General features: G+C 49.4%; 1 protein-coding gene across 1 annotated transcript in view; it reads right to left on the reverse strand.

The window, feature by feature from the left end:
* Nucleotides 1–22747, reverse strand: part of XYLT1 (xylosyltransferase 1) — a 340445-nt gene extending 317698 nt beyond the window's left edge. The window contains exon 1 of the mRNA XM_074322544.2: nt 22574–22747. Coding sequence (XP_074178645.2) covers nt 22574–22732 — 159 coding nt within the window. The 5' untranslated portion in view covers nt 22733–22747. The remainder of the gene's footprint in view (nt 1–22573) is intronic.
* Nucleotides 22748–23054: the final 307 nt, after the last annotated feature.

The raw sequence follows: 23054 nt of genomic DNA on the forward strand, positions 1-23054 counted from the left end.
CTGTTTTATCGTCCCTGAGGATATTAATGCCGACTCTGTATTTTCTTTGTTTCTTCTTATTATTTTGGGTGAGGATTAAATAGATTCAATAAAGTTCTTAGCTTAAATTCTGTTGCCTCTATTGTCATCCCTCTCACCGAGCAACATCGTCTTGAATTCAGTTATCTGTGGGTGTGACATCTCTTCTCCCGTCGTGCGTGCTGCGTACCAGCGTCTGCCACATGGTAGGTGTCCTATGAGCTGTGGGTGAATAAAGCTGTGTTGTGTGGATGAGTGTGTCATCTGTGCAACAGACCAGAAAGCGACAAATCTAGACTGATCATCTCAGACACACATCGTAGAGCCTTATTTCTCTGACTCCTTCCTACCTACAGGGGTATAACCCCAACCCCCTCCTGAGGCTCACCAATACCAGCGGCCGCACCATTTCTGGGAGTCTCTGGCGGAATGTCCGGCCGAGGCCATCACGTGAGGCCGGCCTTTCCCTTTCTGCTCTGAACTGGCCCCTAGGGTGAGGGGTGAGGACACACGATTAGTGTGAGGGGTATGAGCTGGCGTTGGAACCACCATGCAACTCCAAAAGTCCCTGATGAATACAAGTATTGCTGAGACCACCAATGACCACTAGTGTCCCCAGAAATGTCACCAAAACAACCCTTTTGGTTTTGACCCCCTCTTTTACTGTAGCCTGTGACTTTAGCATTCATGCCGGAGCCCCTCGGGGTCAAGAGACACTGATCTGAGTTGCAAGGCCTGTGCTGGGTTCTACCTTGCCTCCTTCTGGTTCTGGAAATTGGTAGTTAAGAGTCAAGGCTTTGGGGGTGTGCGTGGATGTGTGTCACAGGACAAGGGGGTTAAATATTAGCTCCGTCATATACTAGCTCTGTGACTGGCTAAGTCACATAATCTTTTTACGTCTGAGTTTTACTATCTGCAAAATGGGGAAAATAATTGTATCTTCCTTTAACAATTACGTGAAATAATGACTACAAAGGGCATAGCCTGGTATACATTAAGTACTAAATAAAGGCCATAATTTTTATTTCCTTAGGTAAACTGTTTCCCTAATGGCTCTACTGTCCCACACGCAAATAAAGCCTTTTGCTTGATTTGCCACAAGGGCTAAGCATTTGGGGACGGAGAGGATGGGGAGAGAGGGTTTCTAACATCTCAGAGGAATGAAACAGTGACGATCAGAGACATGATAATACTAGGAAACCAGCTACAGAACTAGCTATGTGGATTGTGCAACTTAGAGCCTGGGGACAAATGCGGTGGCACTGCTGGGAGCCTGGACTCTTCTTAACAGATGCTCTTGGGAAAGTCCGTTAACTTCGTGCCTCAGCATTTTCATCTGTAAGTGGGGCTGGCAGCACCTATGTCACAGGACTGCTATGAGAACTAAGTCATTTCATGACAAGCACTCAAAGCGGGATCTGGAACATGGCAATTAATTGATAAATATCAACCATTAGTAATTCTACAACTAATTCATCAAGAGGAGAAAAGTGTTTTTAAAAGAAATCCGTATGTGCTACTCTGTGGATAGAGCCACCCCTACAATGTCTAAATGATCTACGCCCCCTCCAGTTGTTCATTAAACCAGATGCCCAGATATGCAGAAATTCCAGTATGAACCACTCAAACTACCACTGTTTATATAAACCCAGGGACAAAGGGCTGACATGCCGAGCTGGATATTTTGTTCTTGGAGTGCACCCATGTCAGTTGCTGAGAATTTTCTATTTTCAGAGGCTCATGGAAACGAGAGATTCTGCAGACTGCCCGTGAAATCTTACTGTGCCCACAACCCGGTGACGGCGCCGGTCCTGGCATTTCCTGGAATGGTCAAGGAGAGTAAGGTGTTTCTCGGGACATGCTGGGGTTGCGAGCCAGAGAACGTGACTCCACCCACCCAAGCTTGATGGGAAGTACTCAAGAGTAACTCCTGTAACACGGGAGGGGCACAGGATCTAGAACAAGGAACTGGACGTATTAGGGCCCAAGGCCACCCTGTTCCCTGCTCTGCTCCTCCCGCAGCTGCAGTCTCCCTCTGCCCTGAGGCTCTCTGCTAATCTGTTGGGGTTTTACCCCCTTCCTTTGGAGAGCAGCCTTTTCTGCCTCTATCGCCTACAACCCTAATATCTTCATGTTATTTCAGTGTTTAGTGCCCAGAATGAACTGGCAAGAATGACCAAGTCCAACTCCAAATTCCCAGGAGAGAATCTGACGGGTCCGTTTTGTGCCCCTAGTTCAACCACCACGCTGAAGGTGGGGTCAAAGTCCTGTGTCACAAACATGGCTGTAGAAGCTGACCCCTGTGGGGTGGGGTAGGCCATAGATCCCAGTGTGTAGGCTGGATACAGGCCCTAAAAGGTGTCTGCCCCTAGACTAAAGCAGGAAAAGAGGCCAAATGCATGCAGCAATGGACACTGACTTGGGGCTTCCAGGGACCAGGTGACAAAGATCCACCAGAATCTTCTGGGGCATTAAGCTTGCTGTTGGCCAGTTCCGGCCACTCCCCACCTGTGGTTCCCGGTTTCTACAACTCTGGGAAGGACCAGGCAGCTCTGCAAGCTCACTTGCCCCCCCCCCCCCCCGCCCTGCCCCGAACTCCAAAGGGCCGACCTCTTTGCCTGCACGAATCTTCGTGCACACCCTTCTCTTTGCCTCAAATGCTTTGCCCCGTGTCCCATCCCCCTACCTTTTTGCAAAGCTGGTCCCTCATCATCCTTCAGGGCTCACCTGAAATTCACCCCCACGGAGAGAATGCCTTCTGCAACCTTCTCCACCTGTACACATACCCTTCATGTTCCTTCCATAGAATAATCATGAACTGAATTAAATTCTTACAATAACAACAGCTAAGGCCCACACGATGTTTCCTATGCACTGGATATACTGTTTCCTCGAACATAAGACCCAGCCGGACCATCAGCTCTAATGCGTCTTTTGGAGCAAAAATTAATGTAAGACCCAGTATTATATTATGTTATGTAAGACCCGGTCTTATGTTATAGTAAAATAAGACCGGGTCTTATACTAAGTTTTGCTCCAAAAGATGCATTAGAGCTGATGGTCTGGCTGGGTCTTATTTTTGGGGAAACACGGTGGTTCTATAAGAGCTTTGCACACATGAGTTTTATCCATCGACTAGTCTACGCAGCGGGAAGTCTTCCCAAGTCTTGTTTCACAGAAGAAGAGACGGAATCACGGAGTGGCTGGCTAAGCTGCGGGAGAGCCTCCAGCGAGGGCTCAGCTCCCACGTCCACGCCTTCAGCCCCTTGCCTCCCTTTGGCCACAATGGCCCACGGCCTGTGGGTTGGGTGACTTATCCATTACCTGACTCCTTGCTCAATCACATGCTCGGGAGCTGCACTGGCTGTGCCCACGCTGTACTTCCCTCATTATCCCAATGCCTGGCACTAGGAAGTGACTGCAAAAGGAACATTATTTTGCACAAACAACATTCAATACTATTACGTTTCCACGTGTGTTTTTTTTATCATCTGTGCTTGAGGTGGGGTCAAAGTCACACGTCACAAACATGGGTGCAGGAGTTGACTGACCCCTGTAGGGTCGTATGAATTATTTGCAAAATGAGTTCATAAATGAAGAAACGCATGAAAACAAGGATATATTAGTTCCTTTTAAAAAGAAGGACCGGGACGCACGTGTGCATGATATCAGGGCACCAAGTGAGACGGCTTTTCTAAGACTTTAAGGGGACTCACGTGGGATTCGAGACGGGCGCCTTCTACAAACAGCACCAGGAGAGGACTGAGAGGAGCGTCTCCTCATATGAAAGCTCCCTTCCTCCTTCCTCCCCCCCCTCCCTGTGCTCCTGTTATGTGCAGCCTCAGATCGCCAATCTGAGCTGAACGGAACGGCTTCCGTGCCATCAGAGGTGGGAGCAGCTGCCATTAGAAACAGGGAATGTTCCCACAAAGCAGCGACTAGAGACGCGTGAGATGTCCTGAGCTTAGGGCTTAGGCTTGGGGCGCTGATGGTGGCTCCCCGGTCTCCCCGATTGTGTGTAGCAGGAATCACAGAGGCTGGGGCGTGGAGGAAACGGAGACGGGTCTGGGGAGGGGACTGTACCTCAAAATAGATCCAGAATCCTATTCCTTCTCATCACTTCCACCATTACCACCTGGCCCCCGGCCACCATCATCCCCCGCCTGAATTAGTGCAATGGCTTCCTGATGGTCTCTGTGCTTCCAGTACCTTCTCAGCTCAGGAGACAGAGCCATGCTGTGAGAACCTACCTCGGACTGTGCTCCTCTGCTCTGCACCCTCTGGTGGCACCCAAGGCACACACAGCAAAAGCCAAAGTCCCTACAGTGGCCTGCAAGGCCCTTGGATCCAGCCTCATCGCCCTGTGACCTCACCCCCCGTCCCTCTCCCTGTCGTTCCCCAGCTCTTGTCCCCTAGTGTCCTCGCTGCTCATTAAACACACCAGTAACGATCCCACCTCCAGGCCTTTGCTTCCGCTATTCCCTCTGCCTATAATGCTCTTCCCCCCCGAAATCTGCTCCCCCAAATCCCTCACCTGCTTGGAGCAGTTGTTGTCAGTGAGGCCAACTTACTCCTTATCCATAGGTAACATCACAGCCTGACACCACTTGCCCCACTGCTCATCCCCCCCCATCCCGTTAACCATCGCACTTCCCACTTGCTAACATGCTCTACTGTCTACTTATTTACTGTATTTATTTATGTTACTGTCTGGCTCTCGTGCTCGAATGGAACTCCATGAAGGCATCGTTGCGTGCTGTGTGCACTAGTGATTCCCAAGCATCCAGGACAATGCCTAGCACACAATGGACCCTGCGTAAGTCTTTGGACACTGAACGAAGGAAGAGTTACTGACAACCATTCATTTGCTGAAGGTTTACTGAGCACCTGGAACTGCGCTAAGCACCGTCCCAGGGACTATGTCATTTCACCCTGGCGGCTGAACAGAACTGAAGCCCCTTTGCGTGGCTCGGGAGGCCCCTCACGACCTGGCCCTGCCTCTCTCCACCTCACTCCTGCCCTCTCCTCCTCACTTCAGCCCTGCGGCGGGGGGGCCTCCTCTGCTCCCCACACACATGCAGCACAGCCTGGCCTCGGGGGCTTTAGATTTCCTATTTCCTCCACTGGAAACATGCTTTCTTACAACTCCGCGTGACCTGTTTATCCCTGACTTTATTCGGGCCTCTCAAATGCCACCTCATCAGGAAGGTTCTTTGCAAACCACTCTATTCCAAAGAGCACCCCTCTCACGTAGTCTCCTTTCTCTGCCTTCTTATTTTATAGCACTTATTATATTAATATTAAGTTACATATTGACTCATTGGCTTCCTTTCTCTCTTCTCCCACTAGAAATAAGGGCTGAAGGTAACCGCAGCTCGTCGCTGAAGCGCTGGTATCTGGAACAGCACCTGGCCTAGAGCAGGCATTCAACAGCCCCTGCTGACTGAACAACCCAACGGGTAGGCTCCGTAACCTTAGATGATGGTCTGGAGGCCGAGAGAGGCAGAGTGGCTTTGCCAGGTCATGGAGCTAAAAGAGCTCAGAAAAACGAAGGGACCAGTGACATCCTGAAGCACTGCCCTACGGTCTTTCTTCTAAAGCATCCTAAGAATCAGCTCAGCTCTTACATACGATGGGTGACCGACAAGTTAAAATGAACTCTTGCAAAGTACAAAGTCATGAGCAATCTTCCTCATTAAAGTCTGGGACACATCCTGGGACATACACTCCTGGAGGGCAGGGATGGTGTGAACTTGGGCAAGTGCCTTGACCTTTCTGAGCCCCCAGTTGCTCATCTCTAATAATAGCTGATGGAAAAATGAAATGAGTTGATGCATGCAGTGAGCTAAGCACAGCATCTGGTGTAATAAGGCCGACAAAAGGCTAGTTTCTATTATGACGACTTGTCTGCCTCTCCCTCCATGTGGTACAGGACCTAGCTCACCGTGGGCGCTCCAGAAGTAATTGCTGTGGCTGAGGCCTCTGAAAACCATGCATGAGGGAACGTATTATTGTTCAAACACATCTGCTGCCCACCCCTCATCTTACCCCCCATCAGGGGATTATACGTCTCTGACCCTTTGGCATCAGGCTTGGCCATGTGACTTGTTTGAGTCAGTGGAATTATGAGAAGTGATGTAACCCTCTTCTTTTCCAGGAAGATGCTTTAAGAGTATTGTGTGGTTTGCTCTGATCTCGTGTTGCATTTGACATGAGACCTGCAACATCCCAGACATGGGCTGCTCCAGAGACTGACCCTGGACCCCAGGACTGAAGACAGTTTGAAGCAGAGCTGCATGTGACCTGTGATGGATGTGGATTGTGAGCAGGAAATAAACCTCTCTTGCTTGGAGGCACTGAGATCTGGGGGTCATTTGTTACTGCAGCACATCCATGCCTGTCCTGACTGATACACCACGTCATGTGAATTTAGTGATGGTATCACCTCTCTAGTGTTTTTGACCAACTGCACATACACGAAATCAAACAAACAAACAAACAAAAAAACACTATAGGTGGAGCAGAATGGTGGGGAGTGATGGGATGGAGCCAGCCCGGGCAGGAGAACCACAAATAGACCAGTACGGCCAGAGGCAAAGTATCAGCGGTGCTGATGGTGGTGTTGGGAATACTGATGAGGCTGAAGGTGAGTAAATGAAGTAATACTTTTTCTCTGTTTTCCCAAATCCTTAACTTTCATTGTTACTTCTCATATGGTAGTTACAATGATGTCAGTTCTATATTATTTCTCATTGAAAAAGAGCCTGGTGGTAGAAGATACATATGGAATATAAACACATAAAAAACCATGGCGATCTAATCCTATTATGCTCAGCTCGTCCCGGGGAGTCATCACTGTACGGCACGCCATCGATCCTTTATCTGTGCACATTTACACACGCAGATCTTTTTCTAGCATAAATAAATGGAATCATACCACAGGTGTGCTTCTTCAATTGGCTTTTTTTTTTTTTATCTTAACTTAGCATTTCTTGGCGCTCTCGTGGCACTCCACAGAGGTCCCTCTCATTTTTATAACGGCTTCCTATTATTCCACGATACGGATGAAGTGTAATTTATCGAACTTCCCCACTATTAATGGACATTTATATCTATTTGAGTTTTTGCCTCCTTCTGTGATTCATGGTTCCAATAGCTCCACTAATGTCAGGCTTTACAACGCGGCGGTATAAATGACCGCATTTTTTTTCCCTCTCACTGAATTTGTAAACGTCTTGTCAACAACAGGACGGGGGAGGGTGTGTGTGTCTTGGCTGGGGATGCCACACGTACGGGCAGCGGTTCCTTCTGGAGGCGGGTACTGTCTGCCTGCGCTCTCTCTGACGGGAGGAGGGAGCTCCCAGAAGAGCGGCCTTCCCCGTCTCTGATCCCCCCTCCTGCCCTCCCTTCCTAGACACAGATTATGGAACTGTCCATAATCACTAAGAAAATTCCTGGTCAAAATGTTTCCTGTCCTTTGGCCCAAGAATCATATTCACGCAGAAATGGAATCCTGATGAATGTTACACTTATGTTTGGGGCATCTCCCTGACCTCTCCTGGAAGCCTACTCTTGATTTATTTATTTTCGGTTTCTGGCTCTTTCCATTTATATCCATCTCTGTCAATCTCTCTTTTTCTTGGTCTGTGTGTCTGTCTCCTCCTTCTCTCCTCCACCCCAAGATACAGAATTCCGTCCTTGGTAGATAATGATTATGTCCTCATTAGTCAGCATAAACAACATGCTGGGGGTGAGGGAGTAGAACATAGCAATTCCGGGGAGAGGAGATGAAAACTCATCACTTAGGGTTTTCAGGGTGCCTCACCCCAGACTGCGTGCCCACCAGAACATTCAGTAGGTTCTTGTTGATTCTGAGATGCTGCCCTTACCATGCTGACATTTCCAAAGCCAGTGTTTACGATAAAAAGCTCTTTTTAATACAGTATTTTAAACATCACCGATGGCATTTTATATCTGGAGCCAATTCCTACGAGGAAGAAGGATTCAGTCGCCCCTGCTAAGAGGAGCAGAGTGAAGCCTGAACGCAAATGCAATGCTGGAGGGCACCCAGAAGCCGGCCGGGCTCCCTTCTCTCCAGCCCCTGCCCCTGCTCAGCACGCCTGTAATGACCACTCTTCAGATCCTTTCTTAGGAGATTTGGGCCCCAGCAGCGATGGCAAACCAAGGTGTTAGCAGAGCCAGGCAGCGGCAATCAGCACGTGACCCAAGCTGGGCCCCTGGGATTCTCGGAAGGTCACAGAACCATTAGGAAAGAGGTCCTCCTGGCTGCTAATAAGCCAATAGGATATACAGGTCCAGAGCTGGAGGGGGGCCATTGCCCCCATTGGAGACAAAGCCGACCCAAGGAGTCCGAGTCCAAAGACGGAGAGAGAGGATTTCCAGCGTTATTGTACAGAACACGGCGGTGCCGGAAGCTACACAATTTGGGTTTAAGCCCATTTGAGTGGGGCTTCTGTCCTGTGCAACCAACTCTGCCCTGATGACTACAGCTGCAAATCTGTGCTGACTGGGGGCAGGACTGAAGCTTAGAAGAGCGAGGGAGATGGGAAAGCCTGGAGCTTGGGAAAGAGGCGAGGGCATGTCAGATGGGAGAGGAGAGACATGGGGTGCTGAGACGGGGATGGCGGGGCGCCACGGAGAAGGACGTTCTCAGCATGGCCTCCAAGGCCCGCCTGGCGGGGCCTGTCTCTCTTCCTCCCCACTGGGCAGCTCCGGCCCTGTGCTCCTGTGCCCCCACCCTTGGACTGCCATTCAGATGCTGCCCACACCTGGGGACCCCCCTTCCTCAGGGCATTTTCATATGTTGTCTTATTTCTGCTGTGTTCACACCGCACTGCTAGCTAACGCCTCTGTGAGCCCTGAGCTCAAAGACCTTCTCCCAGGGCCCCCCATCCTGACCCCTCCACCAGGCAGCTCCCCTGCTACTCTTAGAGCACCACGTATCGCTTCTCCCTAGCACTCTCCCCATCTGAAAGGACACATGTACATATGTGTGCACATGTGTGTGATTCTCTGGTCACCATTAAGCTCCCCTGGGTGAAATCTTTGTCTCTATCCACAGCCGTACCCCAGCCCCTCGCACATGCCTGGCGCTTTGTGGGTGCTTTGTAAGTATTTGCCAGGCGAAGGAATCACGGTCTCGCTTGGGTTGAGGTTCCCCAGGGCGTGTAACTGATACGAGTTTGGTCTCTGGAGTCAGACTCCTGGGTTCCAAGCCCGTCTAGCTGTGATCTTGGGAAAGTCACTTACACTTGTGAGCCTCAGTTTCCTCACCTGTGAAATGGGGATAACAGAGGTAGGTACCCACTTCCCAGGGATGCTGTAGGGATGACATGAGTGCTTACCTGTGAAGCACTGAGCGCAGGGCCTGGCACAGAGTCACAGAGAATAAAGGTGAGCTCTGCTTTCTCTCACCAGGGCCCCTGGCGCCGCTGCAGCTCACAGTGAAGAAACCAACCTTGTGTGGCCAAAGGACAGACATTCCTCTCTGGGCTCAGGATTGTTTAGGACAATGTGTTCCTTTACGTCCCCATGCCAAACTGAAACAAGAACAAGACCTATACACACCCTGGAAGAATGATGGGGTGCTTTGACTAGGTTGGCAGCCCCCCGCGGCCCCTGGGACCACGGACCAGCCATGTTCACAGAAGCGAGGGTCCAGCGGGACCTCAACTGTAGTACTTCTCGTGCTGTGATGCACTCAAGAAATGTGGGGGTGGGGGGTTAACTGAAAGTGCAGATTCTGATCCGGGAGGTCTGGGCGGGGCCCGAGAATCTGCATTTCCAACAAGCTCCCCCTCGATGCTGCTTCCACTGGCCGGCTCCGTGTGGCGTACCCGGCGGACGCACATTGGGAAACTGGCTGGCTCCAGTGCCTGCACTGTTAGAGTGGGGGGCTGAGAGGGAAAGAAAACCACCTGCGATGGAAATAAATACGGTGCACCACAATCTCATTAATATCTAAAATTAGATTAACATAATTAAAAATGTAAAAGCTAGATTAAAGCCTGTCAGTCTGAAATGGAGTGCTGAGTTACGCTGTGGCTCTCTTTGCTCTTTCCTAATGGTCTGTGCTGATGGGTATTTCAAAGACTACAGGGCTACACAGTGCTTTTTTTGTGATTTCTAATTATCATCAAACACCTCTGGCCCTACTTTCGAGATGACTTTCCCAGGACGTGACTGCCACGTCTCTGAAAATGTTCACGCGTGCTGAGCCTTGGGCCCCTTCCTCCCACTAACCTCTAGGCTCTTTGGGGTGGAAAAGGAGGCTTACTCACTCTACAAACCGTGGGCACGTCAGCCATGGTGACTGGCATCAATATTACTGAGATTTCAGAAGTATCGAAAGAGGTTCAGAGAGGTAAAGTAAGCTGCTCGGGGTAACACAGCTATTTAGCGAAGAGCTGAGATGCTAATCCAGTAGTTCTGTCTGACTTTAAAATGTCCGTCTTCTTTTCATGGCCTCCCTGAAGAACAAACCATCACGGGGCTCCAGTAAAGGAGTGTGAGTGTGTGTGTGTGTGTGTGTGAGCGCGCGCCCACGCACGTGGGTAGGGCTACACAGGGGTGGGTACAAACTGACCAGTATTGGTGGGAAATGAGAGCGGAGATGTTGGCAGGGGCTGGGCATGGCAGATCTTACATGGACCACACTCTGATGGCACTGGGGAGCCACTGATTACTAAGGGAGGGGGAGAAACCATCCTCCTTTGGCTTCTGTCTCAGGGAACAGCCATAGTCTGGGCACGTGTGGGCGAGAGAAGAAATGTCTTGAGGCTGTGACCTTAGGAAGCAAACGCAGCCTGCTGTCTGTGGTACAGCTGCAGGTGAGGGGATCATACTTTCAGGGCCGATGATCTCTTATTTAACAAAGAAAAGACCTTTTTCCTATGATGCGAACAATCTCTTTGTTTTGAAGTTTTAGGAAACATGAAACTAGAAAAGTGAGCAAAAATCTAAACCTGCAATTCTGTCAGTGATAACTCTGTACTTTACTGTACACCCGTCCTGTCATCTGAAATTACACAATCATGATTTTTAGATAAACGAGATCCCAGTCAGCATACTGATTTACTAGCTGCCTTTGCACTGAGCAGTACAGCACGAACAGTGTCTGCATTCATCTCCTAGGGAAGCCGAGGCAAAACACCACAACCTGGGTGGCTGAAAACAACAGACCTGGATTGTCTCAGAGTCTGGAAGTTAGAAGTTCAAAATCAAGGTGTTGGGCAGGCAGGGATGTGCCCCTCTGAAACCTGGGGGAAACCTTCCTTGGTGCTTCCTGGCTTCTGAGGGTTGCTGGCCACCCCGGGAGTTCCTTGGATTGAAGTTACATCACCCCAGGCTCGGCCTCCGTCATCATGTGACCTTCTCCCTGTGTGTCTCTGTCTTCATGTGCCATCTTCTTATGAGGACACCAGTCAGAGGGGACCAGGGCCCCCCCTTACGTTGATATGGCCTCACGGCTACTAATGGCATCTGCAAGGACCCTATTCCCAGGTAAGGGCACATTCTGAGGGATGGGGTGTTACGATTCCAACCTCTCTTTTTTATTTTTTTTCTGGAGGTGGGGGCGTGACATAATCCATATCAGCTCTCCTGCCATTAAATATTATTTTACGGTATCAGTTTTTAGTGTATAAAAATGACTCTATTTTATAGATGTGCACATGTGCAGGGGCCGTGCTCCTTCGCACAAACACACAGCCTGTCCTCGTCCAGCATCTGCAGGGACAGTGGCACCCCGGCAACAGTGGCCTGAAAACACCAAAGCGGCCTCTCCCCGCTTCCTCCCTACGGCCGAAGAACAGTGGACTCTGGGTCTTCGAAAACCAGTTTTTAAACACAGGGGCGAGAACAGAAAGGGAAACCATCACTTGGTCAGAGTCCCGCTCCCCCCGCCCCCCACCCCGTGCAGTTTCTGCTGATCCAGACGCGTGACCACATTGTGGAACGTACACAGTGACAAGTGGCCATGCATCAGCTACACAGCGGATTCCAACCATTGTTTCATTCAACCTGCTTTACGAGCGTAGGCGAAAACTTTCCAGCCCCCGTGTCTTAGGATGTTACCGGTGAGCTCAAAGGATGTTGTGCAAGACGAAACACCAAGTTTGTTTGTTTGTTTGTCTGAAATCCCAGAACCCCCCGTTTCTGAGCAGGGAGCTTTGGAAGCACATCTTGACACATACTTAGAGCAACAGTACTTGAAGTGTGGCCTGTGAGGGTTGTAAAAAGGTTTTCATGGATAAGCCCTCATTTGAGTCCCCAAATAACCCAGCCCAGTAGGGCAGGGGGCTGTTCCGGGAGGCTCTGGGCATGCCCAGACCGGGTCCGTGTACAACCACCACCAGCGTGGGCAGCTCAGCACTGAGACGCAATCTTACTTAATCTCCCCGCCCCCCAAACATGGTGCCTTGCTGGCTCCCGCTCACACAGGCTGCTGAGCTCACTGGCGCCTGATTCTTCCTCCCCGTGAGCTCATTTGGTTCGACAAGGGCAGTTTATCTCCATCTCAAAATGGACGAGACAGCCTAGACCCGAGGAAGCACTGTCCTTTGCTCTATTCCTCATGACAGGCAAAGGTTTTCGGTGGCGAGGCGTGCTGGGTGGCACGTAAGCTGAAAATAGGGGTATTATTTAAAGATCTGTTAGATCCAGGTGGTGAATGCCCAGCCCCTTGAGAAGGGGGGATATTTACTGAGGTCCAGAGCTCCCCGAAGTGTTCCCGGAAGCTCTTTAGGGGGATGCGTGTAGGAACTATCTTTCGAACACGTGCCTTTTTCTGGGCGTCAGCCTACATCACTCCTCATGAGAATACGTGAGGTCCTTGTGACCCAGAAATAAACCAAAACCAAAAACAACGCACATTGTTTCATATTCGCATGGCAGGCTTTCTGGAAACCACTGTGGCTTTCTATTGAGAAAAGTCTATTGCCTTTGGGTGTTGGGCTGGCGGTAGACCAAGCACCTACTGAGAACTCCAACGCATGCGCCCCCCAGGAGCTGAAGAAACACAGGTGGGGAAGAGAATGCTTTGTGGAGGGGAGCTCCGTCCGCTGGTCCGAGGAGGAAATGCACGGATGGGGCCAGAGGTCTGCACTGTCCATTAGCCAAATACCGTGAGCCAGCACCCAGGGTCTATGCCTCCCAACATGCCAGGGAACCCTCCCTTCTCGTCTCTGCCGAGGGCACCTTGGTCCAGCCTCCAGGGCCAGGCTCACTGGTCTCCCTACACGTACTCTCGGCCCCTGCTCTCCACTGGTCTCATACTAACCCTGCCTGCCTCTCTCTTGAAGCCCTCCAGGAGCGTCCACAGGATATAAGCTCCCTGGTCTGAAACGCAGACCCTCAATAAACATCTGTTGGGAAGCACAGGATGGGAAGTGGGCAGGGTTCTCCTTAAAACTGACGCTCCCTGGACCCAGCTTCCTCGGGGGAGGCCTGGAGCAGAGAGACCAGGGTCGGAATGTTCCAGGGAAACACCACCGCCCTCCCAAGCATGAGCGGCACATTTCACCCCACTTAGTCCTGAAAGATGCTACTGCCGGTGAGGGCAATGCCGTCAGGCCCTAATTAGCTCCCTGATTATTCACAATTGAAGATCTCATGGTTAACGGATGGTGTTCACCACAAAAGCCTGCAGGAGAACCGGGCCATTTGGCGCTACTGGGCTTCCCGGAAGGCAGATCGATTTCCATTTGTTTAAAAATAACAAATAAACAACGCGGAGCCGCTTGCAAGGTTTGGGTTCTTCCTTTTCTAAAATTTTGGGGAAAGGAAGCAGCTTGAAATTGCCAGTTAGGGGAAGACAGGCAGAGCGTACTCCCGGCTCAATCGGATTCCCCTATAATCAGAGCTAATAACTGTATTTTTCTACTATTAAACATTTCTGTTATTTTAAAGCGTCTAGTTAGCAAGCTAGTGAAACCTCGTGGGGGCTGACCACGGAGACGACGCCGCTGAAATACAGCACGGAAGCCCATTTTCGCCCACTTTGTTCTAATTTTATCACAGGCCGACAGGCGACCCCCTGACACTTGTGGGGAGAGATACTGGACGGGTGAGATTTCTTCAGAAATGCTTACCTCTCCATGGAACACAAAGGCAACCGGATTTCCTTAGGATCATGAATTTAAAAGGCTTCTCAGCCTCTATTCACTCTTCATCTGGGCTTTTCCCTGACCTATGCTACTCCCTGGATGTCTGAAAATGCCCCTTTCCCAGGCAAATCCTTCAATGACTTCCCACTGCCATTAGGCTATGCCTAAACCACCCAGGTGGCTCGCACACTGGCCAGACCCCACTCCCCATGTCTCATGCCCCCAGTAGGGGGAATTATTATCTGCATGTAGCAGAACGGTCAGAGTTACGGACTCTGGGAGCCGGGATGCCTGGTTCCAATTCCAGGTCTACCACATATCAGCTGTGTGGCTTTGGGCAAATCAGTTGACCTCTCTGGGCCAAGGGTACCGCATCCATAACATGGGCATAACAGAAGCATTTGCTTTGTGAGGGAGCCGTGAGTGTTAAGTGCGTGAACAGAGCGTGAACAGAGTGTACAGTGCTTCGAACAGCGGCTGGCGGCTGCTGGGTGCCCCACGAGGTTAGGCGTGAGCACAGTTGCTCTAATACGCCTTTTGTCTTTGCACACATTGCTTCCTGCGTCTGGATCACTCTTCCTGCCCCGACCCCGAATCCTCTTGTCTGACTCACCTTTCGGTTTTCAGCTTAGACATTACCTCTTCCTGGAATCCCTCCAGAGCCCGAATCTGTGGATTAGGTGTTTTTCTGTAGCTCCAACAGTACCCTCACCTTCCCTCCATCACAGATGTCACCCCCAGTGTATGTTCACTGCCTGTTTATGTGTGTCTGTCTTACTCACTCTATACCAGGGTTTCTCAGGCTCGACACTAAGGACATTTGGGGTCACGTCATTCTGCGCTGCTAGGGGCTCCCTGGTGCATTGTGGGATGTGTGGCAGCTTCCCTGGCCTCCACCCACCAGATGCCAGCTGCGTCCCTCCCACTCTGTCCCAGTTCTGTCAACCAGAAATGTCCCCAGACATCATGCAGTGTCCCGAGTGGGGGCAGGTGTGCGACTCTCCCTGGTGGAAACCACCGCACTGGACTCCAAGCTCTGGGAGGAGAGGAACTGCGTGGGTCATTCTCACCTGAACCCTTAGCATCCCGAATAGCACCAAGTACTTATTTGGTCCTGAGTAAGTGTCTGTGGAACGGAGGAATGCAGGTTCCAGGCTGAATAGCATAGCACCCCCACCCCCACCCCCACCCCCCGGCTAAGGTCAGGGGACCTGAGCTGTCTTCCCGGGTGAAACCTTTCGGAACTTGCATTAACTCTTTCAGCCCAGCAGAGGGCCATGTGCAGTGCCGAGAAGGTACGGCTTGTTATCATTTCTGGGCACAGGGCACGTGGAGGCACAGACCACACACACAGGTAGGAGGAAGTGGCCTGGACTTTCCTCCCAAGCTCTACTTGGAAACATGCCCAGGTCAGAGTAAGAAGCACCAGAAGTGATGCTATAAGGCTGTCTTCCGTGCAGTGACCAAGGGACAGCAGAGAGGATGGCCAAAGCCTAACCAGGACTCTCTTATTTGACCCGCTGGTTTTAAAGGCCACGTCGTGAATATTTTAACAACTATTTCTGAAACCCTCCGCGTGTCTGGGTCCGTGAAAGCCTTTTCCGCTGAGCTCACGGAGGAATGGCTGTGAAGTCAGCCACACCTGTGTGTTTCTGAAGACACCACTTCCCTCTTCTGGACCTCAGATCTTAAATAGGGGTAATGAAACTTTCTGTCTGAATTGCAGTGGGGGTCAACCTAAGTCAATGGGGGAAACACCAGCACAAGAGCAGCTCAAAAACTCAGTGGTTCTCAAAGTGTGTTCCCTGGACCAGTGGTATCACCTGGAAACCTGTGAGACATACAAATTCTGCAGTTCTACCCAGACACGCAGAATCAAACACTCTGGAGGCAGACGACTTCCCCTCTCTGAGCCTCAATTTTCTTATTTGTGAAACTAAAATCATAGAGACTTAAGAATTAAACTAGATATGCCTGCAAACTACTCAGCACAGTGTCTGGCATGTAATAATAGCTCAATAAATGAATAATGATAAAAATACTGTCGCTATTGCAATCCTTCTTATCTTCCAAGCTCCCTGCTCCGTGCAAGCCTCCAAAGGAAGCTGTCGTTAAAACTCTTGCTGGACTTTGCAAAATGCCATACTTTGGCTGAGGCTGCTCCTTGCGGGTCACAACATGATGCTTCGGCCAGCTTTATTTATAACTCATCCTGAGAGACGCCACCGCTCAGAGCAATACAGCTATTTATTGCAAGGTCCATTAGGGGTTGTGATCTATCTAAGTCTCTAGCTGTCAGAAAGGCCGGCTTTCCCACCACCCATCGGAAACAAGTAGGTGGGTTTGGGGCAGGTAAAGCAAACAAACAAACAAACAAACAAACCTCAAAATAAAACAAACAAAGATAGACAGAACTTGAAAAAATATTTGACTTATGGCTAGAGGAAATGTAAAAGATGCTGAGGGAACAAACAGAGTCAGGTCTGAATGGCCTTGTCGTAGTGGCAGAGAAATTTCTAGATGAATCAACCAAGGCAGAGGACCGTCTAATGTCTGTGGGCATTCTGATGGGAGCTGGCAGAGTGAGCTGGATTTTTAAGGTGGGGAGAGGAAGGTGGACTGAAATTTCCTTCATGCATTGCAAGTTTCAATAATCAGAGAAGTGAGAGACTCTCTCAGCTGGAAAGCGTTCGCCTTCAGTGAAACCGGGCTCTACTCCTTTCTCCTCTCTTGCAAGGGGCTTTCTCTTGCTCACATCTCATGAGCCTCTTCCACTGGCCACTCACCCATTGCAGAGCCACTCACACCCACCTACACTCATTGGGACATTGCACACACACCGGTTCACCTCAAGTGCACATCTTTGGGGTGTGGGAGGAAACCAGAGCACCCCGAGAAAACCCACACAAACCAGGGAGACCGTGCAAACCACACAAACCACACAGACAGCGGTCCCGGCCAGAAATCTTTTTTTTTTCTTCTAATCAACTTTATAACGTTGAATGAAATGTTTTTCAAGCACCGGCTGTAATTCAATTAAAAATGGGCGAAGGACCTGAATGGGCATTTTTCCAAAAAACAATATTCAAAGGGCCAACAGGTACATGAAAAGATGCTCAACGTCACTCATCATCAGGGAAATGCAAATCCAAACCACAGTGAGGTACCACCCTACACCTGTTTGAAGGACTAGCCTCAAAAACACAAGAGGTAACAAGTGTTGGCGAGGATGTGGAGAAAAGGGAACCCTTGTGCAATGTCGGTGGGAACGTAAATTGGTGCAGCCACTATGGAAAACAATATGGAAGTTCCTCAAAAAATGAAAAAAATAGAAGGACATTCTGACCCAGCAATTCCACTTCTGGGTAAATATCCAAAGGAAACGAAATCAATATCTCAGAGGGATATCTGCCCGCCCTGTTCACTGCCGCGTTATTCATAATAGCTCAGACACGGAAACAACCTACACACCCACATGGGTGGATGAATGGGTAAATGAAAAATGTGATACATACACAATGGAATATTATGCTGCCTTAAAGAGAAGGAAATGCTGCCATTTGTGACAACATGGATGAATCTTGAGGGTTTCATGCTAAGTGAAATAAGTCAGGGAAAGACAAATACCATGTGATTTTACTTTTATCTAGAGTCTAAAATAACCAAACTCGCAGAAGCAGAGAACAGATTGGTGGTTCTCGGAGGTGACGGCCATAGGAAATGGTGAAGGTGATCAAAATGACAGTCTCCCAGTTATAAGATGGTAAGTTCTGGGGATGTACTCGTAATATACAGCTAACAGTCCTGTAGTGCACACGTGCAAGTTGCTAAGAGAGTAGATCTTAAAAGTTCTCATCACAGACACACAAACATTGTAACTATGTGAGGTGATGGATGTGTCAGCTAAACTTACTGTGGTGATCGTTTCACAGTATCTACATATATCCAGTGATTACATGATACGCAGTAAACTTACACAATGCTATACGTCAGTTACATCTCAATAAAGCCGGGGAAAATAAACAGAATTCTAGGAAAATATATTATTCTTAAGGGGTGCATGCCAAAGTGCTATGATATATGCACTTGACTTGCAAATAGTTTAGAAAAACATCTGTGCCACTCGGATCCGACCTTCCTTCTTCTCCAGCACACCTGGAACTTCCCTTACTCAGAATCTGGACCGCGATCCTTCTCTCTGGAACTTTCCTCCCTCTGCTGCCCCTTCTCACTGTATGGGTCACCTCTCAAAGAGCTGTAGCAACAAGCTGTCTTTCGATCATCCTTTCTCTTGGTACCGTTTTCCCTTCTCTGTGCCTCTTCTTCCTCATTTGTAAACAAGGATGACAGCTGTTGCGGATCTTCTCTGTCTGCCCATCCTTTTCCAGCCTCCTCTATGCTCCCTTCAGCCGACCAAGGGTCTCCCCATGTCCTCTGGCAGCAGGAGAGGAGATCAAGCCATTTTCCCACCCAGCTCCCTGCCTGCTCGGTGGCAGCTCTGTCCCCAATGGGCAGCCACGTCCTGAGCTCCAGAAACCACCGCCCACCATGCCCCTTCAGCACCAGGGGGGTCACTGCCCCCGAGGCCTCGTCACCCCTGGTTGTTTCCATCAGCCCTGCCCACACCTCTGTAAGTACGCCCCTCATTGCCCTCACTTGAGTTACCCCCTGGAGTGTGCCATCCGCTTCCTGCCAGGATTCTGACCCATGCAAAAATAGCATCAATCTCATAGGGCTGTTGTGAGAATTAAATTAGTTTTAGTGCAGGACACGTAATAAGTGCTAAGGCTACTATTTGTTGTTCTTCTTATTATTAGCTATTGTTTTCCTTCCTCTGACCCTGCACATTTTGCACTTATGTGTGTGCTAACTGTTTGGTACCTTTCTCTGCAGGGAGCCTACAGCTGGCATGAAAAGTCCACGTCCTCGTCTGTCTGTTCACTCTTTGAGGACCTGATGCCTGGTGAGCACGGACCTCAAAGGACATCTGATGAATGAATGAATGAGGGCTGGTTTTCACTTTCAAAGCACTTTTATATGCTATGTTGACATGTGTGATATCGCTGATCTTAGAACCATTTTGTCTTATAAAGACAGCAATTTCCTAAGGTTTCTACCTATTCCTTCATCCCCTTTGATCCTGGGGAGCTAGCAAGATGAGGAAAATAATCACTATTTTATAAATAATGAAACAAGAGGAGAACAAAAGGAAAAGTAGGGGGAAACCGCTAACTGCGAACTGCTCTGTGCCCAGACTCTGTTAGGCATTTGAGGGACGCAATTTAATCTGCCCACTGATTCTCATAATGACATCATTATCCCCTAGTGCAGAATCTGGCGGAGAGAGGTTCGAGGACCCGCCCGGGATGCTGGACCTGGTGGCTGGCAGAACTGGAAAATAATCCTGGTGGGTTCGACTCTCAATTGTGTGCTTTCCCACACAGTGATTCTCTCATGATATGCCCTAGACAGAAACCCTGATACATGCGCACTGGGAAATGTATACAAAGTATCAGGTCGTAATAGCGAAAACAAATAGTAACAACGCCAACTGTCTATCAGTGGGAGAAAGGATGGACAACCTGGAACCCTGAGACACTGAAACAGTATCCGGCAGTTAACTCAATGAACGTGAGGTATCGTATCACCTATAATGCGGAGGGGAAACCAAGTGTGGACGGAAGAATCGACTGCCAAAGAATCCACTGATACAATATTTTATGTCAAGGTTGAACTATATTCCAAACATAACATGTACCGTTTAAGGATACAAATGTGGAACAGAAATGTTCAAAGTCAAGGGATCGTTAGCACCAAATTCAAGGTTGTGGTTGGAGGGTGGGAATGACGTAGGATGACGTTGCAGGAGAACAAGCAGGGCTCTCATGGTTCCTGTGATATCTTCCTTTAGCTAGGTGGGTGTTTCGTTACATTATTTATACTTTTTTTTTTTTTTTTCCTAGAGGAAATACTTAAAAAAAAAAGTGCTGCTTTGCCTCAGGTCACCCAGCTAGTTAAAGATGAAGCAGGACAAGAATATATGCCTCCTGACTCCTAGTCCGGTGCTCTTTCCCCTACAGCAAGCTGTCCAAAAAGCAGGTAATTACCCCCCCGGTACAACGTGGGGAAGAGGTGACATGAAAAGTGACCCTCATCTCCATCCCTTTCCTCCCTTGTTTACTGTCTTACTGTCACCCTGACTCCTTCTTTCAAGTTGTGCAGGTAGCCCCATATCCCACACTATGGTTTGGTTTCTGTATTGGCTTCAGCGCAAGAAAGAGACATTTCCTTTCATAGACAGAATCAGGAAGTCTCAAAAAGACCAGGGAAAAATACACATCGTGTCAAGAGCTGTCCTGGAGGCTCTCTGGTTTGCCTGCTCAGTGGCCCTTCTGTTCTGGCAGAGACTCCCTCCTATGACAGAGACAGACAAAGTGGTTACTTGCGTTATCAGTCTCCCTAGGGGATGGCCAGTGACCCAATCCCCATAAAGAGGAAATCTGGTTGCCGTAGACCCCAAAGGTATCTAAGGGATTTGGGGAAATACACCCACTGCTGGCAAAAAACAAAAAAACAAAAACAAACAAACAAACAAAAAAAACGTGTATGTGTGTGGATACAAGGAGGCCTTCTTCTTCTCTGCACATGGCAGGTAAGGATGTGATGTTCGGCGCTGTGGCAGCCAATTTGTGACCATGAGGAAAGGCCAAGAGCATCACAGAGAAGCAACTGTTGAGCTGCTGAGTGAGCTCAGGCATCACCGACCTCTGGATCACTTCAGTGCAAGAAAACTCATCCGTAGTGTTAATGGGCTTTGACTCCCGAGTTCTATTACCAGCAAACCTAAGCACATCGTGACTATTCTGAGGAAAGAAAGGTAAGCAGGCCTTTTGTCCAGGTGCAAATCATCTGGACCCATGTACTTGGATGTGACCTGTTAAAAAACATATAAACTCCTCTGCGTAGGTTGCCCATGGCTCCTTTTAGCTCTTGGGATGAGAATCGTCCTTAACAGGGGCCTCCTGGTCTGGCCAGAGCGGGTCCCTCCCTATTTCCAGACTCACCTTAGGCTTCTTTCTACCGCGCGTCCCGCAATGCTCCAGTCGCATCTGTTTTTTTGTTTTATTTACTTTCTCCCATTTGGCAAGCCCCTCTCGACGCATGAGCTTGTCTCTCTGCCCGAAATGCTGTTTTCCTCTGCCTTTACCAGGCTAACTGATTCTAAATCTTCAGCGATCCCCTGAAGCAGGGATCCTTCACAGAAACCCTCCCCATGACTCGCTCTCACGCTTTCCTGTTTTCCCTTCAGAGCTCTGTAGTTACTGATTTTTCTACGCATGCGTGTTTCTTCAACCTCCATCTCCACCGAGAGAATTTAAGCCACCCAGAGTAGACATGGGCCTTCCATAGCTCTGTACCCAGCTTACCGTATATTGTGCCCTGTCTTCCAAAGTGAAGATCTGAGCAGACCCCACTCATTCTCAAAACTGCCGAAGGTAAGAAACAGTAACTGGAGCTTTCATGGTGCCTTCTCATTGCCGCCAGTGAAAGTTCATGTCCTTCTCCTGGCATTCAAAGCTATCTGTAATTCATCCCTTTGTTCATGCATTCAAAAAATATTTATTGAGCACTTACTATATTCCAGGCACTGTACTGGGAACAACCTGCCTTTCCTCCTGTATCTTCTCTCCGCTCCTTGCTAAGTCATCTGCCGTCATCTCCAGTCTCACCTCTCGATTGCTTCTCTCAACCACAAACTGAATACTATTCTTTCCGTGGTTTGGCCCAAACTCTCTCTTTTGCCTAAAATACCTTCCCACTCTGTATCCACCCAGCAACTCCTGACCCATCGTTTCAATCGCACCTTCAATCTTTTGTTCCAAAGTATGTGGTCAGCACCTTCTAAGTGTCTCCCTGTCTCTGGCATCAGATCGTGTGCGGCTTCACTGCTCCCACACGACGACTCATGCAGAGTCCGCGCACATACTGTGCTGAGCTGTGGGAAGGGGGAAAGAGCCTGCATAGACACTTACAGCTTCTTTTGGCTCCAAAGGCATAAAGTACCTGAGCCAACAGTCTCCAAACAGTTTGGATCATGGACACCTCCCTCCAAGAAAATGAACAGACACCCCATTATTAGAACCATCACAAACAAATTATGTTATACAATATACTCGCCAAATGACCGTGCACATACAAGAAAGAGCTACTAAAAAGCATGAGAAAAAAATGCAAAGATAAACAGAAATCTGAATGTTTCCATCCAGCACCCCAATCGTCGCGTAGCCCATCCCCGTTTAGGAGACTGTGACTTCCGAAGATGGCTGCTCTTTCTCGTTCACGTGGAGTGGCTGTGAGTTGCTTTTCAGGAAAGGCAAGGCATTTTGGCTGCAATGACAGAGAAGTATTTGGCCTGCGGCTTCTCCTACCTGTTTCTTCCCAGGACCCTGGCATCTCTGTCCTCTGGGTTCCTTGAATCTGGCTCCAGCCAGAGGACAGGCCCTGGGAGCTGAAGGATTGATTTTTGTCCTCTTTCTCGCCTCATCCACCCTGGGAGGAAGCAGCAGGAGAATGGAGCCAGGCAGCATGTGGGAGGGGGCCCTGAAGGTGCCAGGAGCTTATCTTGCTGGGGCTTTTGCTGCGCGTGAAGCAGAAAGTTCCCCTTCTCAGAATAGGTGGGGGATTTCTGTGAATGGCTCATGCTTTGGATAAAGCATGCCTGGCCAGGAGACGTGTCCGGATACTGTTTCCATTTGCTCTATCACAACAACTTATCAAAACAATTTACAAAGAGCCGCACAGTCTCTCCTCAGCCCACTCCTGCCTCATGTGCTAAACGAGATCCAGCTGCTTCCCCAGGCAGCTCTGCGGCGAGCAGCTCCTCTGGAACCTGCCCAGCCTGTGAGCCTG

Source organism: Rhinolophus sinicus, chromosome 10 (assembly GCF_057876585.1).
Source record: "Rhinolophus sinicus isolate RSI-liver-muscle chromosome 10, RSI-T2T, whole genome shotgun sequence".
Lineage (NCBI taxonomy): Eukaryota > Metazoa > Chordata > Mammalia > Chiroptera > Rhinolophidae > Rhinolophus > Rhinolophus sinicus.